The sequence below is a fragment of the Arvicanthis niloticus genome, chromosome 7 (genome assembly GCF_011762505.2).
Source record: "Arvicanthis niloticus isolate mArvNil1 chromosome 7, mArvNil1.pat.X, whole genome shotgun sequence".
Lineage (NCBI taxonomy): Eukaryota > Metazoa > Chordata > Mammalia > Rodentia > Muridae > Arvicanthis > Arvicanthis niloticus.
This window is the reverse complement of record NC_047664.1, coordinates 66,700,525-66,722,138: the sequence shown is the minus strand read 5'-3', so window position 1 is coordinate 66,722,138 and position 21,614 is coordinate 66,700,525. Positions and strand designations below refer to the sequence as shown.

Sequence of the window (21,614 nt, the reverse complement as noted above, 5' to 3'; positions counted from 1 at the left end):
TTTATTTTTCTTAAAGGTGACCAGCTATTAGGACTCAATCATGTACTGGTCTAGAAATCAATCCAATATTGGAAATAACAGTCTACATTTGGAAGGCTGGATCTGGACATTGTCAGAGACATATTTGGAAGTTAGCTGCAGTCCTCTATGATGTTATGATAGTGAGAGATAAAGTTGGGACAGAATCTGGATTTCAAACAAGGGTTAGTGCATGTTTTAATGTTCTTTTAATTATCAAGCTAAAATTGGCTTTGTCTCTTCTACAGTACTTATTGTAAGTTGCAATGACTGTATAATTTCCAATTGTGTTAGTGTGTTGAAACCTGGCATGTTTGTTACAGGGGTCTATCAACCAGCATTTGCCTTACTGCCTTGAGTATTAGAAAATCTTGAGTCTCTGAAAAAAGCTTGAAAGTGTAGGAAGAAGTGAGTTAGACTTTAAGTAGAAGCAAGAGTGCAGCGGGCTTGATTATTGCTGGTATAACAGCTTTAATTTCATTAATTGCTAGCACCATTGCTTCTGCAATAGCACTGACACAAGGAGTTAAGACAACTATTTTTGTTAACCATCTAACAAAAAAATGTTACTAATGTACTGAGTATACAAAAGGAGTTATATAGATATCTGGAACAATGAATGATGCTCTATAATCCATTCAAATTATCTGGAGGAGGTTCAGGGTTCGAGAGTTAGGATCCATCCCAAGTGTCATGACAAATATCATTGGAGTAGTGTTACTTCTAAAATTTACAATGATTGTCATTATAATTAGAAAAAGTTTAAAGACACCTGTAGGATATTTGGCATAATCCTAACACCTCTCTGGGTGTGTTAACTTTGCATAGTGAGATTATGAATTTAAAGAATGCTGCTCTGTTGAGCTTTGATGCTGCAGATAATGCTGATAAAATTATCCATGGCCTGAGGTCAGTAATTCCATTTTGGTCAAACTGCAGGAATGGCATATATAGTTTGATCAGGCTAGCCCTTCTTGTCCTGGGAATACTTTTATTCCTGCCCATTGTGTTAAATCTTGTCTCTAACTACATCAACAGGCTGGCAGTCAAAGTACATGACTTGAAACTGAAAATGGACCCCCAGACAGAGTTTTTAAACAGGCTGGCAAGCCAAGGACAGGTAAGATTCTGCAGAGAGCCTTACCAACCTAAGACACAAATGCATTGCTTTTGATAATGCATATTCCATGACAAGTAAAGAAGGCATTCTTGTCAGAATGACCTAAGACAGGCTCAGTCTTGTTAATGAAATAAAAAAGGGGGAGAGGTGGAGAGCCTTTGGGGCTGCTTGACAAGAATCTGATATGGGACAAGGCAAGGAAGTAGGCTTCGGGCAGGAATCTGATGTTAGGCTAGAACAAAGAAGTAGTCTCAGGTAGCAATCTAAATCTTAGGCCAGAACAAAGAAATAATCTCAGGCAGGAATCTAAAATTTTAGGTTAGAACAAGGAAGTAGGCTTCAGCCATGAAAATGACCTTGGACTAGGATAGGGAAGTAGGCTCAGATACTTTGGTCATCCTGATAAGCCTTTAGAAACAGTGATCACGGGAGTGTTCATGTAATTAGATCTAACGCCCTGCTTTTTCTTTGACTATTTGTGTTTATTGTATTGCTTGTTCCTTGACTATTTGCATCTATTGTATTGCTAGACCCTCAACCATTCTAGAACTGACCTTAATACATGCATGTAATTAAAATGGTATAAAAGCATAAAGGAAGAGGAGGTATAGGATAGGGGTTCTAGGGAGGGGAAATGGGGAAATGGGATGACATCTGTATTGTAAATAAATTAAAAACAAAAACACTAAATACAATCCAAAGAAGACATATTATAAAAAAAAAATAAAAAAAATAAAGGTTCAGCCGGGCAGTGGTGGCACACGCCTTCAATCCCAGCACTTGGGAGGCAGAGGCAGGCGGATTTCTGAGTTCGAGGCCAGCCTGGTCTACAGAGTGAGTTCCAGGACAGCCAGGGATACACAGAGAAACCCTGTCTTGAAAAACAAAACAAAACAAAAAATAAAATAAAGGTTCACTCTATCTGCTGTACCAGTTCTATGCCAAATGTTCCTCAGCCAGGCACGGGCTGCTTTACTGGTCAGCACAGACCTTCTGTTCTGCCACTAGAAGGTTCTGTTGATCAGTATCTATCCAGCTGATAATTAGGATTTTCATCCTTTGTAACTTGATTGTGTGAGAGGCCATCAAGGTTGAATGAGCTCCCTGGGCTGGACAGACAGACTGATTTAGCAACAATATAGAAAGAGGAACTTTGGTAGTACTGACATTTTTGGAAAAATATGTAAATTGAGGCCTGACTGCATCTTTACAAAGACCTAAGTGTATAATATACATATGGGGGTGGGGGTGGGGGAGCTGAAGAGAGGGCTCAGCAGACTTGAGAGCCGCCACCAGTACCAGTGTTGATAACCTGCACCAATGATCATACCTGTAACTCCAGCTCCAGGGCGATCCAATGCCTGTGGTTTCTGTGCGCACGTGTATACACATACACAATTTAAAATAATACAAATAAGTAAATCTTAATAACAGAGGAGCCAGGGATGGCAGCACATGCCTGTAACCCTAGCACTGGTAATGGGGAGGCAGGAAGACTGCCAGAGTTTCAAAACCAGTCTGGTTTACATGGTAAATTCCAGACCAGCCAGGAATAAACAGCATGGCCATCTTAAAGCTAATAACAAAACAAAAAGAAAACCCTAGGTAGGTTGGGATGCAGTGCTTGTCTATTATGTGTGAGGCCCTGGACTCAATCCCTATCTATACACATACAGAGAATAAAAAAAAAAAAACCAAAACAACCAAACAAAAAGGTCCCAAATAGACATTTAGTAACAAACAGGCCAGCCTGACCTACATAGAGAGACCCTGTCTCAAAAACAATAACAAAACCCAAATCATGGAAAAGTACACATGGCAAAATCTGATCCCATCCCCCCCCCCCAATCCCTGTTACTGGAATTTGGTGCCCTGAATCCCCCCCCCTCAGTACCTCCCACCCCCACCCCTCAGCCTCATCCTTTCCAGGAGGAAGGCACTGCTGCTAGGCTCTTCAGGCTGCTGCTTTTACCAGTTACTGCTGCACTACTTCTTGTCCTCTGGGATATAAAGGACACCACACTGCAGTTAGCCTGTGTATTGCTTTTGCTGAGAATACAGGAATGCAAGCAATGGCTGTGATGCTTGGAGAAGCCCCCCAAATGACGCTCCATTGTGTGAGGAGACCTCCTGACAGGTTAGATCCCACACCACTCCCTCCGAACCTCACCTTCACAAGTATGTAACTGTGCAAGATCATGAGGTTGGTAGCCATTTCTGAGGGGATCTTGATCTTCTGGGATTTAAGCTCTGCGTACATACTGAAAAGAACATCATGTGCATTCCGATAGTTTCCTTGGAAAAAGAGAAAGTGGTATTACCGCAGAAGATGTGAGACAAGACCCTCGTCTTACAAGTAAGTCTATTAGTCATGTTACTAACAGTTTTTTTTTTTTTTTTTTTTTTTTTTTTTTTTTTACTTTGTTGATGGTAATAACAGCCAGCGAATCACTCTAGGAAAAGATGCTGGTGTCTTAGAGGTGAACCCCAAAGAGCACTGGGTCCTGAGTCCTTCAAGTTCAGCCTCCTCCTCAGGCCCATGGTTCACGCCCCCACACTCTTCTGTAGCCGATTACCCTTCCTCTGGAGTCTCATCAGGATGTCAGGGTTTCCAAAACCTCCGGCTTTACTCCAAGCCAACACCCCAGGCCTTCAAAGGGGGTGGGTGTCACAGCTCAGTGGCAGGACTATCTAGTATGTGTGAGGCTGCAATCCCCAGCACCACACAAGCAGACCCCCCCCCCCACACACACACAAAGGCAGTGTGGTCCAGTGAAAGTTCCCGAGCACAGGCTCACACCCTGGCTGGAGCTGGCCTGTGCCTTCCCAGGCAGGCAGCAGCCTCGTCTCTTGCACTCTGGTCCTTTACCCCAAGTTCTTATCCTCAGCTCCATCCTCCATCTCTGCCCACACCCTGTCTTTAGGAGGCCCTGGTCCCTTCTGGCCATATTTCTTTCTCTACTCTAGCACTTGTCACTCTGAATAACAACTCGGAACTCAATTTCTTTCTCTTGCTTCTAATCGTGAACCTCAAGGGCAGAACTGTGGCCCGTTTCTCTCTGGGTCCTGAGTTCCTGGCATGCATCTGAGAGACAGCAGGTGTCAGATCACCATGAGCAGAAAACAGACATGAGCGATGATCCCAGACAAGTTCACTGACTTCTTCAGTAACTAGTTACGGAACACGCAAGAGAACAGAGCTATTCTCAAGACTCTATTAAGTAGTTCTGAAGGTTCTTCATAAAGAATCAGGTCCATAATGATAATATCCAACATCTCTTATGTGTAAAAGCCAAATGCATGCAGTGTGAGGGAAATGCTGCCAGGGGTGTTGGAGAGGACAGGAGTGGCCCAGAGACAAACAGCGCTGCACACGCAGAGAGGAAACAACCTAGCAAGAGGGCCTCAGCATAGCTACCCATATCCCTTGGGCTAGGGAATGATTTTTCCTTCTCTGAATCCTAGGAAAGGTGATCGCTGGTCCTCTGGAGCCAGAGCAAGCCTAGGCTAGAAACTAGCTACTTGTTCCTGGCCTTTATTCCATTACTTGTTTGGGTAGAGAAACTTATCAGGGACCTGGTGCTGGAGAAGTAGTTTGGTGGTAAAGCACTGTCCCAGCATAGGCTGGGTCTTGCCTTGAGCCCTGGCGCCTCAGAAACCAGTTAGTGTTAGGAACACACCTGCAGACTGCTCTTCTCTGGCGATGATGATGGCGGTCCGGGCCGCTTCTCGGTACTGTTTCAGCGCCATGTACAAGCGGAACAGGTACTTGGCGTCCTGGTGCACAAACATTAGCAATACATCACTTTCTTCATTAGCCAAGCGGAGACACTCCTGTAACTGTGTCTCTTTCAGTCATCACCATGTTGAACTCCCAGTAACAGAAGTGATGTCTTTAAAAACCAGGAAGTTAGCGCATAGAATAGTTCTCAGCTTAGGATGCACAGTCACTTATTTTAAGTGGTCAGGAAGTGGTAACTGAGCTAAAGCCTCAGGTCTGCCCTATGCTAATTTTGTGGATAGGAAGGTGAACAGAAAGAGACAGAGTTGGCCTCTGGAGCAGAGTGACCCAGCTACACTCTATTCCTGGAGGCCTGCTCCACACAGCCTCTCCATGGCCCTAACACCCATAATCCTCTTCTTCATAATCCTGTGCCACTTTCCACTTGATTCCGAAGTGAGCCTGTTTCACTCTGTATGGGCCTGGTTTCCAAGTTACTAAAGTAAGTGGACGTAATGGCAGAGGGTGTGGGACAGCAAACAAGGGACTGTCATTTGTCAAGTCTCCATGACTTCATCTGTAAGATGAAGGTGAGGAGAACTGAGGTTCAGTCTCCTGCCCACGGTGAGCACTCCTGTCTCTCCATACCAGTGACTAGAGTCTGCCACAGCAGATGGCTTTGCACAGAAGGCAGAGGGGTACAAAGGGCTGTGGGCCACTTCCTCAGCCATCACATCTATCCGCACCAGGATGGAGAAGGCAAATCCCCTGCAGTCACCTGCAGGGACCATGGATTCTGACATATTAGACCCTGACCTTACAGTGACTTATACTTATTTCAATATGACTTTATATCAATTCTACAATTTTAAAAATATGGATAAAAACACTTTAGGGCTCAATGCTAAGCCAACAGTTTCAATGATTATTTACATAATTTCTAGAATAAATTATAACAGTTTATAAAAAAACTGGGTGGGGAAGTTACATGTGACTATTACATGGGGGGACTATTTCATGGGAGGATTGTTACATGGGGGGACTGTCATGGGAGGACTGTTACATCAGGGGAGGACTGTTACATGGGAGGAGGACTGTTACATGTAGGGACTGTTACATGGGAGGAGGACTGTTACATGGGAGGAGGACTGTTACATGTGGGGACTGTTACATGGGAGGAGGACTGTTACATCAGGGGGAGGACTGTTACATGGGGGAGGACTGTTACATCAGGGGGAGGACTGTTACATGGGGGGAGGACTGTTACATGGGAGGAGGACTGTTACATGTGGGGATTGTTACATGGGAGGAGGACTATTACATGTGGGGACTGTTACATGGGAGGAGGACTGTTATATCAGGGGGAGGACTGTTACATGGGGGGAGGACTGTTACATGGGAGGAGGACTGTTACATCAGGGGAGGGGCAACTATTGCACAGGTCCACTGTGGTATTTATGACACCTCCTAACATGGCTGTGGCTACTTTCAGAGTGACACTTGTATAGGTCCAGAACAGAGGACCAGAGAAGACAAGACTAGGGCACAGACACCCGCCCTGCAGAAGCTCCCGTACCTTCGGCATGCCATCACTCTCCCCCATCAGGTGGTCTATCAGCTGATTGGTTAGCAGTTCGTCTTTGGCCTGGCCCACCTGTTTCACAAGAGAGAAACTGCATCAAATTTTGCATCTTAAACTTAGCAGGGATGGGGAGTGAGGGCTGGGAAGAAGATGGAACAACTTTCTGCTAAGGAAATGGAATAGTAAACAACATGAAACACAACTTAGCCTGGAGTCCTTTTTCATTGGTGTGTAGTCTTCCTCAATAAAATTACATCCTTAGAAGCTATAGCTTTTCTTAGCTGGTTGTATCAAAGTATGATCTTTTTCTTTGTATACACAGAGAATGTACTTCTTGGATGTTTCAATAAGAACATTGAGGGGCTGGAGAGATGGCTGAGCAGTTAGGAGTGTTTGCTGTTCTCCCAGAGGACTCTAGTTTAATTCCTAGCTCTAACATCAGGCAGCTCACACTGTCTTATAATTCTAGCTTCAGGGATAAAATACTTTCTGGCTTCCATCGGTTCTGCCTACTTCATATGCCTAAATATGAATAACTCTTACACACAGGGAGAGGGGGGGCCGGAGAGATGACTCAGTAGATAAGAGCACTGGCTACTGGGTTTAATTCCCAGCACCCACAAGACAGCTCATAGCCATCTGTAACTCCAGTCACAGGGGATCTGATGCTCTCTTCTGGCCTTCACAGGCACTGCACAAATGTGATGCACACACATATGTGCAGGCAAACAACCATACAACAAAATAAAAATAAATAAACCTTTATAAAAACTCCACTTTCACCAATACCTCCACCAAGATCCCTCTTAAGATTAGTAACTAACACAGCTCTGAATCTTGAGCACACGTTAGATCCTACACAGGCTGTGCGTCCTAATCTGAGAATCTGAACTCAAACATTGGTGTGTGTGTGTAGTACATGTGCTTGTGTGGGGGCCACATACCAATGACAAGGTCAGCTTTCTTCTATTGTTTTTCACCTATGTTTTTGAGACAGGGTTTCTGACTATGCCCAGAGCTGACATTTCAGCCAGGCTGGCTGTCCAGCAAGCTCCTGGGATCCACCTGTCTTACTTCACCCCGCCCCCCTCCCCGTGTAAGAGCTGCAGACATGGGCTTAGGGGAAATGGAGTAGCATTTGTCAAACTTGTAGAACTAGAAGCCAGTTCTACCCAGAGGCTGACCTTCAGGATCTTCACCACTTGGACAGTGTATCCTGATGGGAAAGGATAGACCTTGTTTCCTTGAAAACAATTCATGAAAGAGGGCGGGGCTATGAATAAGGATTGCATGTTGACAGCCATCAGTTTGACGATGGCCATAGGGAGCTTGCTGTCCAGTTTGTTAAATCTTTCCATGTATTGGACATTTCTGTTTGGTTTTAAGACAGGGGTCTCAAGTAGCCTAGGCTGGCCTCGAACTCACTATGTAGCAGAGGATAATCCTGAATCTTTTTATCTCCAACTCCTGGGATTACAGGCATGTGCCACTGCGCAGTGCTGGGGACTGAACCTAGGGCTTCCTGAATACACGCTACCAACTGAGCTACATTCCTGGCTCTTCAAGGACTAAAGCAAGCAAGCAAGCAAGCAAGCAAGCAAGCAAACAAACAACAAACTCCTGGCATTCTTTAAAGTTTCAACTCAGAATTTACTCACAGTTTCGATTGCCATTTCTATTGCCACGTTATCTTCTGAGCTTGGGCATTTCAGGAAGTGCTTTAGTGCCTAAAGTGAGAGATGGACAGCAGCCAGAACTTGTCAGCGTTCACAACAGATGAGTGAGTGAGTGCCCTGACCTCAGCCAGGGGTCTGCACAGCCCTGCTCTGCTGCCTGGTTTTGTGGAACAGTATTTCTCTCACTGGCCAGCTAGGAACTCACTGTGCAGACAGGCTGTGACCTCACAGAGACCTGCCTGTCTCCTAAATGCTGGGATTAAAGGCATATGCCACCACCCTGGCAAGTCTACTTCAAAGGCTGGGCCTGGTTTTTTTTTTTTAAATGGAAGGATCCAGAGAACCTTCTGAAGACTCTAGTTCTGATTTATGATAAAAGGAAAATGTAAAATGTGCTATTTTTCATAGGAAGATTTAATTATTTAATCCATTGTTTTGTCATATGTGTGCTTCTCATGAAGCCAGACAGATGCTTATGGCTGAATCCCCAGTCCCTTCATTTAACATGTATCATCATCCTGCTTGTTCATGTGGGGCTGGGCTTGGGTCTGCGAAGAACAGCAGGAGGAGCCTGACGTCCCACTTTTTGTGTTAGATGCACTCCGAGGAAATAGGTGCAGTATTGTCTTTTTCCATAAACACACACCTGTGAAGAAACTTAAAAGACAAAGGACTATGTGGGAAGTTGGTTTTAGATGTTCTGAGGAGGCAAAGATGGTTGTGTATGGGCTAACATGAAGGCAACAGAGGGACAAAGACGTGCAGAATGAAGAAGTCTGGGGTAGTCATTGAGGAAACGGAGGGTGAGGCTGGCAGAGGCCTTGCTGCAAGTGTCAAGTGAGGAGGCATACTTCCACAGAAACAGCTGGAGGCCATCGTGGGATGCCCAGGCTGGCTGGCCAGCCGGTGGGGAATTAGCTTGCTTGTCAGATATCGGGTCTGGACATCTTCTATAAAGGCCACAGATGGCAAACTGGCAGCCTGTGGGTTGCATTCACAGACATGTTTTCCTTGGTCACTGAGGTATTTTGCAAATATTTGGGCCTGTATATTGAAGTGGGTAGTCTTAGACTTCTGTTTCTCTTGAAGGACCCTGCGATTGGGCCCTGCAGGGCTCTGCCTCCTGAATGGAAGCAGTTTTCGTTAGTTTGTGGTTGCACCTGCTACCTCAGGCAAGAGGCAGATGATGCAGCAGTCACAGTCACCTCAAGCCTAGTGCCTCTTCTTTGGACATTGTACTCCTTGACTTAGGCAAAGTGGGTTCTACAGGGGAGCGGAAGGATGACATAGAGCAGAGAAACTGGAGACTGGAGCACAGTGCACCATGTAACTGGAAGCAAGGGGACCTGGCTTGGGGTTACACTGATGGTACTCAGACTAAATGGAGGCAGAGGTGAGAGACTGTAGGGAGCCTGTGTATGTATGTGGGAGGAGACTTCAAAGCTGGCTCTGAGAGGTGATGTGGGAGCTCACTGACAGGTTTGTACTTAGCCCGGGCCGATCTCCAGTGCCGAGAGAAGCTGACGCTGAGATTTCAAGTCTCAGTGTCTGGAGCATACTGGAATCTCAAGTATTTCCTACAATCATTCCTGTGGTGTCCGGGGTATTTCCTTGGCAAATACTAACCCGTGAATACTGGCCACACAGCAAGAAGAATTTTCCAGCCTGAAAATGTCTCTTTTCTCCTTCGAAATATAAGGCGATGCTCTGATAGTCTTCATTAGTTGTGTCTTCAGCACCTACAACAGATGCTCGGTGAGTACAGTGTCTGAGTGGAGCCTGACGACCTGCCATTGCCAATCTAAAAACAGTACCTCTGAGAGGTGTCTGCAGACAGGAGGCTGGGGCCGGTGGCATGGGGAACATACAATGCTGTGCCCATCGGAGGACCTGAGTTTGATTCCCCAAATCTACTCAGAGTGAAAGGAGAGAACCAACTCCACAAGGTTGTCCTCTGGCCTCCAAATGCACTGTTACATGTGTGCTCCCCTCCCACATCATAGTGTGTACACACACACACACACACACACACACACACAAAATCCAACCAACCAACCAATTTTTTTTTAAAACAACCAACCAATCTTAAAAAACCCAGGAGACTAAAAGCCCTTCAGGATTGAACATCAATTCTACCATCTTGTCTACAAAGCATATTTATCATAATTACTTCAGATATTAATACTGTCCTGCCTCTGTTTCACTCAGAACAGGAATTATGAGAGAAAAGGATGAGGCTTATGTGAAAATTTGGGCTATGATTTTTCTATTATTCATTTAGAACTTATCATTCTCAGACTCTGAATCTCATATGTTCAAACATTAGGAACCATTGTGTGTATAACCTTAACCATGACCCACCTAGGGCTTCAGAAACCAAATTAGATACCCAACATAAATACAATTCCAGCTTGCTGTTCCATCCATCCATCTAAACATCCATCCAAACATCCATCCATCAATCTATCCATCCATCCATCATTGGGCCTTATAACTCAAGTTGGCCTGAAACCCATCCTCCTGCCTCAACCTCCAGGGTGGACACTGCTTTCGTCTGTCCTTCCTTTTTCTGTCAGGTCTTTATGTAGTCCAGTTATCTAATGATTTCCTACTGATATGTTCCCTTGAAGTCTGAAATAATTTTTCATGCTTTTATCAATTCATAGGGGCATGCAATCACAAAAGGGCAAATATTTTATTACCCTACATATATAAGATACTTGGAATAGTCATATTCATAAAGGCAAAGTAAAATAATGGTCAGCAGAGACTGGGGACAAGGGTCATCATTCAGTGGGGACAGAGTTTTAGTATGGGCAGCTGACAAAGGAAGTAATAATCCCCCTCACCTTTAGGCAGTAGGGACCCTGAAACCCAGCAGGTAACGTCTGTGTATCTGTGTCTACACAGCATAGGTTATACAGGAGTGTCTGTGTGCACACCCATCTGAGCTCAGATCATAAGAGTCAGGGTTTCTACAATAACATATGAGAAAGTATGGAAGATAACGGCATTTACCAATGATGTCTGCGTAGATTTCCATTTTGTTGTGCTGCTGAGCCAGGGTGAAGGCTTCATTGTTACATTTGGACAAGACTAGAAACTGGATGGCAGACCCATAGTCACCCAGCTGTAGAAAGAACCTATGACAATGACTTTAGTTAGCTTGACTCTCATGTCAAGTTTATGACTGTGATGGTTAATATCAGCAACTTGGCAGGATCTAGAATCACCCAGGAGGCAAATTTTTGGACATGTCTGTCTGAGGCAGTTCCTGAGTTGGATTGCAGGGTGAAGACCCACACAGATGTGGGCAGCTCCAGCCCATGGGCTAGGATCCCAGACTAAGTGAGAGGAGGAAGTGAGCTGGGGCCAGATCCATCTCACTGTGCTTTCTGACTATGGATGCAACGTGACCAGCTTCCTCAGACTGCTACCCCAACCATAACTGGCAGTGAGTGAGCGAACTGTGAGCCAAGATAAACCCTTTTTCCCTTAAGTTGCTTTTGTCAGGTACTTGATCACAGTAATGAGAAACATAACCAATACCATGACTTATAAAACCAGACTTTTTTTCAACCAGGTAAAAATAAAAATGTATCTCATAACCTCAGTTCTGTGTTATCTATTTATACTTGACAGGCATATTCTTATATGCTGACTATAACAGTCACTGCATTCAAAATATTTAGGGCTAATAAAACATAAAAAGAATTTATACATCTGATGAGGGGAAAGGGGGCCTTTCTTTTACACCTGTAAAAGATCCAAATGAACAAGTATGCTGTCACCTGGCTACCATCTTGGCTCCATCCAGAGACTGGGTCTCTCTGACGATGCTGACGGCCTTTTCGGGGTTGTTGAGGTGGTCCAGGTAGATGCGGATGACACTGTTCCACTGCTTTGCATTTTCATATGCCACCACGGCTTCTTTGTACCTGTGAGAAACGGGGTTCATGTAAGCGCTCTCAATGCTGTCATGGGGGGGGCAGCAAATGTGGGGGATATGTTTCTATTGTAGTGATTGCAGCTGCTGTTTTCTTGAACTTCTTTCTCCTTCAGAATCAAATACTATGAACTCTCCTACTAAAATATATTCTTTAGGGATTGGAAGGGTAAAGCATTTTATTTTCTATGAACTAGAAGTATGTAATTTGTTTATGTTGTACTGTGTTTCTGTTTTTAAGTGGGAAGACTGTACTGCAGTGTGGAACCATTTTAGAAAACAGAAATTGCAGCAGGGTAGTGGTAGCGCACACCTTTAATCCCAGCACTTGGGAGGCAGAGGCAGGCGGATTTCTGAGTTCGAGGCCAGCCTGGTCTACAGAGTGAGTTCCAGGACAGCCAGGGCTACACAGAGAAACCCTGTCTCGAAAAACAAACAAACAAACAAACAAACAAACAAACAAGAAAACAGAAAGTACGAAACGCTTCACATAGTAATAGGCATGGAGCTTTTCTAGTGAGATACAGAATCTTTGCGTGTTCACCTCTAGGTGGTGCTCAAGACTTCTCAGCTCAGACTAATTCTGCTCTTCCAATTTCAACAGGCCATTCAGTGCATATCTGTATCTATTTCCCAAGGCTGCTTTCCTCAAGTGGAAGGCATTATTAACCTATAAAGGCTTCTCAGCAGACACTTCTGAAATCACTTTTCAAGGGGTAAAAACAACCAGAGCATTTTGATAGCATGGCTGTTAGTTGATAGACATTAAATCTGGTGGCACGGCCGTATTACTCTCAAGGCCGGACTTCAGGGTCCAGGAGTGCAGTTCCTCACTACATTCCTCCCCTGGATCTTTCGTCCTTGGCCTTTTCCTAGTCATGATTTTAGTTTCTTGTACCTATGAAGTTGTAGAAGTTCTCAGCACATTTAAGACAGTCCCTCTCCAGTGCTAAAACAGCGTGGGATCCATGTGTCTATTCTTTGCTCCTTCTGTACCCTGAAGGCATCTTTCTCACCATGTTCGTGCCACATTGTGCCCCGACTTCAGTACTTAGCCTCATTTCAAGACAGCAGACCATATCTGGATATATACATGTCTGCCATGCTAGACAGTGTTTGCAGTCTGGTCCTTCAGACAAGAAGGGCAGTGTCAAATGCCTTCTTTCTCTGCCTGGCTTCTGTGCACACGGCTATCCAGCTCGCACGCTCCGGCTTTTACAGACCTGGGGAACTGCACATACCTTCCGTCTGCCTCCTTAGCTTTGGCATACTGCAAGTGGATCTTAGGAGAGGAGACATGAGGTAGAAGTTCTCCAACTTTTGCCCTAGAAACGCAGAGTTGAGAATGATATCAACACCACTCTGACCAAGAGTAGTTGCCCACAACCAAGTACCAGCTCTCCTTCTCAAGTGCAGCTATGAGCTTGCCAACATCTTGGCTCCTACCCACAATCCAGATTTAACTGCCTTTTCTCCTGACATGTCCTCCCCCATCAGCGGGTCAGGAAGATGAAGGTGAGTGCATTAACTCTTTCAGAGAAATGAGGGTTTTGTTTTCCTGTACTTTATTTGGTTTAGGATGTTCTGTGGGAAGCGACTATGTTTGTAAACTCATCTACACAGTACAGCAGCGATGGCAGGCAGAACCCAGTGAGAACTGAGTGGGCAGCAGAAGAGCCCAGACAAACCCCTTTCCAAATCTACTTGGAAACAACACCCGGCCAGCCCTTACCAGTTCTTACAGCGGATGTAGACAGAGGCGGCTCTGTCATAATATTGGCCCTTTTCATACAGCTGGGCGGCTTCGGAATATTGCTGCAATGACAAAGGAACTCAGGACACTGGATTTGTTATGATCTGACCACAAGAATATTTATGAAGACAAAGGAGTACCTTCATATTCTCCAGTATGGCCCCACAGTCTCTTTTGAGGACCCTACTGGGGTGTTTGAGGGCTTGGTTAGCCCCTCTGCGGATGTCGCCCATTCTTATGGACATCTGAGCCACTCCGGCCAGGCACACTTCATCGTGCTCCTGTGACAACAAGGCAAATGCTGGCTCATTGCACCCACGGTTAACACAGTGTCCTTCAGCCAGCCAACGGCTGCAGCTTACCCTCACTTCTTACTTTAAGAAACTCACAGTTTTGGAATTAACACTTAAAAAATCAGCTAATACAAAGTTCTTGTTTCTTCTCAGAGGTTTTAGCCTTTTATACTTAAGAGAAAAGTTTTACGATTCCTTGTGAGGATACCTTGTTTTATACCACTTGGTATAAAGTTATATCTAGAAGCAATATACTGGTTATTATAAAGTTATATCTAGAAGCAATATACTGGTTATTATAGCATAAATATCATAAATAAAATAAAAGGGAGGAATCATTAATCAAATTGAAGATCTCTGTACTATGTATGATTATACTATGTTTGAGAACTAAGTCATTGAAGACAACTATAAACTTCTCATGTTTGCAGCAGGGTCTCTCTAAGAGTTCTGGTTAACCTTAAAACTCACTAGGTAATCCTACACACACACACACACACACACACACACACACACACCAGCAGCAGCAGCAGCAGGGTCTCTCTAAGAGTTCTGGTTAACCTTAAAACTCACTAGGTAATCCTACACACACACACACACACACACAAATACACATGTGTGTATATATAAGACTTTTTAATAAAATTTTATTTTATGTGTATGAGAATTTTGCTTGCATGTGTGTCTATGTATCATGTGTGGCTGGAGTTAAGGACATTGTGAGCTACCATGTGGGTACTAGGACTTGAAGCTAGCACCTCTGGAAGAGTAGCCAGTGCTCTTAACCACTGAACCATCTCTCCAGCCCACAGAGATTACTGAAACTTCATAAGAACAAAAGTTGTATGAAATCATAGGTAGCATGTGACACATATGTACATAATACAGTTTTTTTTTTTTTTTTTTTTTTTTTTTTTTTTTTTAAAGAATCAACAGGCAAAGCTCAACCTGGTTCTATTGCATGCAAGTCTGTGGCCCATGGCCTTTCCCAGCCAGCACACACGGCCCCTTCAGTCTCTTAGGATGGACCATGCTTTCTCATCTCTTTGTTCACTGAACAATACTGGCCTCTAAATGAGATGAAATAAAAATTTTACTTCCAATTTTAATTAGAAGCTTCTATCTAGGATGTAATGGCAAACAGATGCATGGATAAAATATATTGCCATCTTTAGTTTTGTGGTTTAAAGTGGTTTATGCATATTCTTGTAAAGTGTTAATAAGCTGAACAATTAGGCTTACCTGCTAGACACTGAATAACTACATGCAAATAAGACCTGGATTTTAAAACAAAACAGAAACCGCCCTCCTGGGCCATTAGGCATAGCGCGCGTTTATGCAAGGTTACCTTATTATCGCCGGTGATCCCTTTCTCGTAATGAGCCAAAGCATTCACATAATCACCTCTGAAAGAAAAAGAGCTCACAGTAAATTCATCCATATTTAAGTCTTTTAGCTACACACACAAATGTTAAAGATACTCTTTGTCACCACATGGCTCAGGAAAGATGCTATTCAACACAGACGCCAGCATCCACTCAAGGGGCAGCATGCTCTTATCTCACGACTTTAAAAATATTCTGGCTTGAGCTACATCCTGAGGTGCTTACCAGGTGATATGGTAGGCCTTTCAGGAGCTCGATGGTACATTTATGGGTCACTGTTAGTTAAGTATTTCCTTAGGGCATAAATGACAATCACATAGTCATAGAGACCTAGTTTTCCAAATGCCCAGTATCTGTAAGAATGCACACTGCAGGAATCTGGGTCAGGAGCCTGTGAGACGGTCAGCTCAGCAGTTGAGGCACTCACTGCCAGGCCTGACCTCTGTTTGATTCTCAAGACTCACATGTAAAAAAGAAGTGATTCCTGCAAGCTGTTCTCTGAGCCTCACACATACACACACATACACGCACATACATGATTTACTTAAAGGATTACCTATGATGTAACTGTGCTAGTGTGTGCTAGAACAAAGAGATGAGAAAGCATGGTCCATCCCAAGAGAGTCATAGTACGTGCTCCTAAGAGACTGAAGGGGTGGTGTGCGCTGGCTGGGAAAGACTATGGGAGGCAGGCACAGCTTTGCATACAACTGAGGAAAATAAACTGATTTTGTTGGATTGCACTTTTCAGAGGTTTCAGTCCATGGTCACTTGACCCCTGCCTGTCACATTGGGTAGGAGCACATGGTGAGGCAAGCTGCTCACCTCATGGTAGCCATGAAGCAGAGGAAGAGGAAGGTCCAAGGACCCAATGACTTAATGACTTAACTTCCTTCTACTAGGTCCCAGCTCCTAAAAGTCCTACCACCTCTCCGATGTCAGTCTGGAGACCACCTCTTCAACACATGCTTTTTGAGTACACCAAGGATCCAGAACACAACAATAACATGGTTCCTGTATCCAAGACTGAAAGTAACATAGACTTGTAAATCTACAACCAGCTACTTCAACTGTAGGTCATGACCCCATAGCTGAGTGTGGGGCTCACAGAAGCATCTGATATGGTCATAGCAGTAAGAAAAGTAATTTAAAATCAATCACATAAAGAATCCAAGGTGATTCTGGCAGGGCGCATTCATGTGACGTCACTGCTGCCTTGGCTCTGATGTACTGCACTCCCCGCCCACACTACCGGCCCACACTACCTACCTACCCTCACTACCCGCCCACACTACCTACCTACCTACCCTCACTACCCGCCCACACTACCTGCCACGTTGCCATGAGGCTGCCTGAAGCACCCTGGCTCAGACTCAAAGCTAACAGATGTTATAATCTGCCATATTTTCACGATACATACAGTCTTCTGCTCTTACCGAACTATAATGTCTTAACTATAGCTTAATCAGCGTTTAGCTGTGGAAAACAATATTTACCATTTTTCTACCACATTCATCAGCATGTAAGTATCAAATTAGTATATCATTCATTGTATTGTGCTAGAACGTTTGATTTTCAAAACTGCTGTCTGAGTTGTTCTCTGGAGTTTCATTAAAAAAAAAGAGAAATCATTCATTGAATTTTGGCTTAGGATTAGGACAGAATTTCCAACAACTTCTGAAATGGCTCTAAACATACTTTTTGGCATCTGTACTATATATTTATGTGAAACTTTGACATTAGAGATCACATTATCAGTAAACTCTAAAGAACAGTCATGGTGATCATGTCCTGCAGAATGGAATGTGCAGGCAAATTTCCTTCTTTGTGTAAAAATAAATACATATTTTATTAGTATTCACATCTGCTTTCATCTTAAGTAAGTGGTAAGATTTTATACATATACATATACACACACATACATGTCAAAGAATTGTGTGCAGGTGTGCACGTGCACATGACCTTGGATGCATATGTGGAGGCCAGAGGCTGACGTCAGCCATCCATCTCTATTGTTCTTCACATATTTTTAAAAATGTTATTATTTTTACTTTACACAGCTGAGTGTTGCTGTCACATGTGTATGCATGTGTGCCCGAGGGCATGGAGTCCCCCGGAACTGTGCTATAGCATCGTGTGGTGTGGGAACCTCACTGAGGTCCTCCACAAGAACAGCAAGCACTTTGAACAGCTGGGCTATCTCTCCGCCTGTTTTTTTAACAGGACCTTGCTGAGGCTTGGTCTGTTGCTATGTATTCTAATGGTAAATTCTGTACCTGAAGGTCTAGGCCTGCAAGTGAGTTCTTATGTTTCCCAGCTTTCGCTGTGCAAACCTTGTTCCTTAATTTAAAACTCCTGGTTAAATAAAAATGGCTACAGCCAATTACTGGAGGGATTAGAGGTAGGCGGGTTTTGGAGTTACCAGGTTGAGTGGAGGAGGAGGAAAAGGCAGAATGAAGAGGAGAAGGGAGGGCACCATGAGGGGAGATGGATGATCATGGACCATCACGGACAATGAGCATGTGACCAGGAGAACACAAGTATCTGGGGCACACCACTGGGGAGGTGGCCAGGCCGGCAGTTAGAAAAGTAGATTAGTGGTTAGCCTCCAGTAATTGTCAAAGCCAAGTAAAATAAGCATAGGCTCTTTGAAACTCGAGCTGGCTGGACACCTCCACCTCACATCTGGGATCACAGGCAAGTTTTACCCTGACCTTTTTTTTTTTTTTTCTTTAACATGGTGCTGGGCATCCAAGCCCAGGTCCTCATGTTTCCCCAGCAAGCACTTTACTTTTGAACCGAATCTCTAGTCCCAAAGAAAGAGCTGTTTAAAAGTGTATTTCTTTATGAATTAACAGCAAATATTTGATTTCTATTTTGTAGACCTATATACTTGGGGTTACCTAAAAACTTCTCAGGCAAAGAATGGGTTGCAAACAATCAATGTTTATGAGGCTCTGGTCTGCCAGACTTATTTGCATTTCTCAGTACAGTGACTTGCACAAGACATTTTACTTGGGCTGCCTTCCTCTGAGCAGCCGCCACCTCCACTGTGGTCAATTAGCTCGGAAACGGCATTAAGATCCACTCCGAGCCCCTTCGTCAGCTTAGGCGAACAATTCAGGTTCTGTGAGACTCACTCAGTTTCTGAATCTCCTGACAGATTAAAAAAAGCTTCGGAAGGGAAGCTGGGCTGCTGATTGAAGACTTTCTTTCATCAGCCCAGGGCTTCCCAGTCAGCAAGTTTCCTGAGTAGGAATGTCTAATTTGGGTCCAATTATACCAGCCCACCTAGGGACGCCTCCTGACAAGAAGAGTTAGTCTCTTGCCCAGTACCCTGCTCAGTTAGGAGACTCTAAATTAAGACTTTGGAACCCTCTATTTTTAGCTCACGCCCTTTACTATTACTTCATTTTGAACTTCTCACAGGGATCCAGCTCACAAGTATAAGCCCCATTGGAGTGCTAACCCTCTCAGGATTTTACAGACCAGGCCTGCTTTAACACAGTAAGGGCTGTGGGTGCCCAACGAAGAGCCTTGGCTATGAGATCAGCAGCGGAGGCCACTTGGGTGTTTGATGAGAACATATACTCAGGTTGTTATCGGGGACACTTTGGAGCTGTTAGGGGCTGGCTGTGTTAGGTCAGGGATGAGAGCACACACAGCCTCATGGTCACATGTCACTGACAAAGCAAAGGCTTCTGACTGTCCTAGTCAGAGATAACTCAAGTCAGATGCATCAGATTACCAAGATGGCTATGAGCTTCCTGAGATGCATGCTGGGAACTAAACCTGGGTCCTCATCAAGAACAGCAAATAGTCCTAACCACTGAGCCATCCCACCAGCCCCATGCATTTACTTTTTAGGGGGAAAATGTGGCAATTTTAAATCATGAATGACTAAGAAGAACTATATCGAAAAAGCTTTTACCTGAAGAATAAAAAATGTTAAAGATTTATTTTTTTTTGTGTGTGTGTGTGTGTGGGTGTGTGTGTGTGTGTGTGTGTGTGTGTGTGTGTGTAGGTTTCCGGGGAGAAACCTGATCCCCAGGACCAGTTGAGAATCATCTGACTCAGGAGCTGGAGACCCAACCCAAATCTTTTGGAAGAGCAGGAAGTGCTTTTAACCACTGAGCGCCTCTCTAGTCCCCAAACAGAAAAGTACTAAATGAGGAATCCTGATTAGAAATAAAAGAGGACGTTTTTGGCACAAGAATTTACACAACTAAAATTTGTATGATAATATCCTTCATGAATCCATTGTATGAAAATAATACAGAATTATATAAAAAATGTTTTAAAAAAGTAAACATAATCACAGAATTTTTCCAAATTCTAATATTTTTAAAATTGGAATGTATTTTAATAAATATCAAGAAAACCTGTCCAGTTGCAGTGGTGTCAGCGCCTGTGTGAGTTTATGTCTGAAAACAAACGACTCTACCCTCTGCAGCTGTATGCTTTGGGGCAGTGACCACAGCTGGACGTTAATTTAAAACTGACTATTGAATACTTCTAAAATTATTTTTATGCAGTACTGAAATAAAAAAGATATCGTCTGTCAATTAAGAATATTGGCAGTCAAGATGACTTCACAATTAAGAATACTAGAACATCCTAAATTACTCAAACAGATCAGGGGATTCCAAAGCTAGGAGGAGCTCCAGATCCATGCAGCATGCAGCGTTTTGAAGGCAGTGGCCATTGTCCTCAGGAGAGCTTCTGCCTCAGCGTTCACCACTGCTCAGTTTTCGTCCATATGCAATTCAATTCATGAAAGAAAAAAATTCTTTTCTTTTTTTTTTCTGATTTTTCAAGACAGGGTTTCTCTGTGTAGCCCTGGCTGTCCTGGAACTCACTCTGTAGACCAGGCTGGCCTCGAACTCAGAAATCCGCCTGCCTCTGCCTCCCAAGTGCTGGGATTAAAGGCGTGCGCCACCACCCGGCAAAAGAAAAAAATTCTACACCTTTAAGTTATGGGCTGAAGCTGTTCCTGCCCTTCACATATCGGGACTTAATTGCTGCTGCGAAGGCATCATGTTAAGTCAGTGGAGCCATGATTAAAACGTGGAGGGGAACACTCTCTTTTTCTAATTCTTTAGCCTTCCGTAGTGTAAAAATTCAAATTGACTTAGGTTTCCCAGCCTCTACATCTATGAGAAGTTTCTTTTTTAAAAAAGATCATTTTAAATTATGTGTAATTGGGTATGTGTGTGGATAACCGCGGAGTCTAGAGGTGAGAAATTCCTTGGAGCTGGACTTACAGGTGGTTGTGAGCCACCCATAGTGGGTGCTGGGAACCAAGCTTGGGTCCTTTGGAGGAGTGCTTTTTAACTACTGAGCTGTCTCTCCAGCCTGAATTTTCTGGTCATGATAAATAACCTCGAGTGGTGGTTTGAATACGTTTGGCCCATAGGGAGTGGCATTGTTAGGAGGTGTGGCCTTGTTGGAGGAAGTGTGTCACTGTGGGGGTGAACTTTGGAGGCCTCCTCCCATGCTCAGCCTCCACCCACTGCAGAAAAGAGCTTCCTCCTAGCTGTCTGAGGATGCCAGTCTTTCCCGGCTGCCTTCAGATCAAGATGCAGAACTCTCAGCTCCTTTCTCATTAACTCCATCCCTGGCCACGATTAAAGAATAGCCTTCTAATCAGTGACAGTCTGGAACTATAGACATGCATCAATTAGCTACCAATGAGAAGATACAGAGCCAAGGACTTACGTGAACTCTAGCTGGATGGCATACTCTTTGGATATGAAGGGTATCTGGTCTGGGGCCAGGCGCTTCGCCAGCTGCAGAGCGCTGTCCCACTGCTGCAGGTCCCGCCTCATCTGTTGGAAAGACCAAGTCCTAAGGTCCAGAAAGGCAACATGCTTTGCAAAGTCACCACATAAAGCCAGGCTTAGTAAAAGGAATTACATTTTTTTTCTTAAATAATAAAACTTTCTATTTACAGACACTGCTATAAGAACAGTATGAAAGGCAGGACAAGAGTCTTCTTGACTTAACAAAAATCTTTGCTATTCTGGTAGCTTGTGCTCCTCTCAAAAGTCAATCCTACCTAACAAAAAATATTTTTTAGTACTTTTCCCAATAGTGAGAAATTAAAGCTAATATAACCAA

The 21,614-nt window shown here is 44.0% G+C and overlaps 1 protein-coding gene across 2 annotated transcripts in view; it reads right to left on the bottom strand.

Moving 5' to 3' along the window:
- Nucleotides 1-21,614, bottom strand: part of Wdr19 (WD repeat domain 19) — a 67,874-nt gene that overhangs the window by 11,532 nt on the left and 34,728 nt on the right. For both annotated transcript variants that reach the window (XM_076938541.1, XM_034509156.2), the window contains exons 20-31: nucleotides 21,213-21,322; nucleotides 15,458-15,515; nucleotides 13,957-14,097; nucleotides 13,796-13,878; nucleotides 13,305-13,388; nucleotides 11,909-12,055; nucleotides 11,136-11,260; nucleotides 9,744-9,856; nucleotides 8,100-8,168; nucleotides 6,436-6,513; nucleotides 4,819-4,915; nucleotides 3,309-3,433 (exon numbers count right to left, since the gene is read on the bottom strand). In XM_076938541.1, the coding sequence (XP_076794656.1) occupies nucleotides 3,309-3,433; nucleotides 4,819-4,915; nucleotides 6,436-6,513; nucleotides 8,100-8,168; nucleotides 9,744-9,856; nucleotides 11,136-11,260; nucleotides 11,909-12,055; nucleotides 13,305-13,388; nucleotides 13,796-13,878; nucleotides 13,957-14,097; nucleotides 15,458-15,515; nucleotides 21,213-21,322 (1,230 nt within the window). The remainder of the gene's footprint in view (nucleotides 1-3,308; nucleotides 3,434-4,818; nucleotides 4,916-6,435; nucleotides 6,514-8,099; nucleotides 8,169-9,743; nucleotides 9,857-11,135; nucleotides 11,261-11,908; nucleotides 12,056-13,304; nucleotides 13,389-13,795; nucleotides 13,879-13,956; nucleotides 14,098-15,457; nucleotides 15,516-21,212; nucleotides 21,323-21,614) is intronic.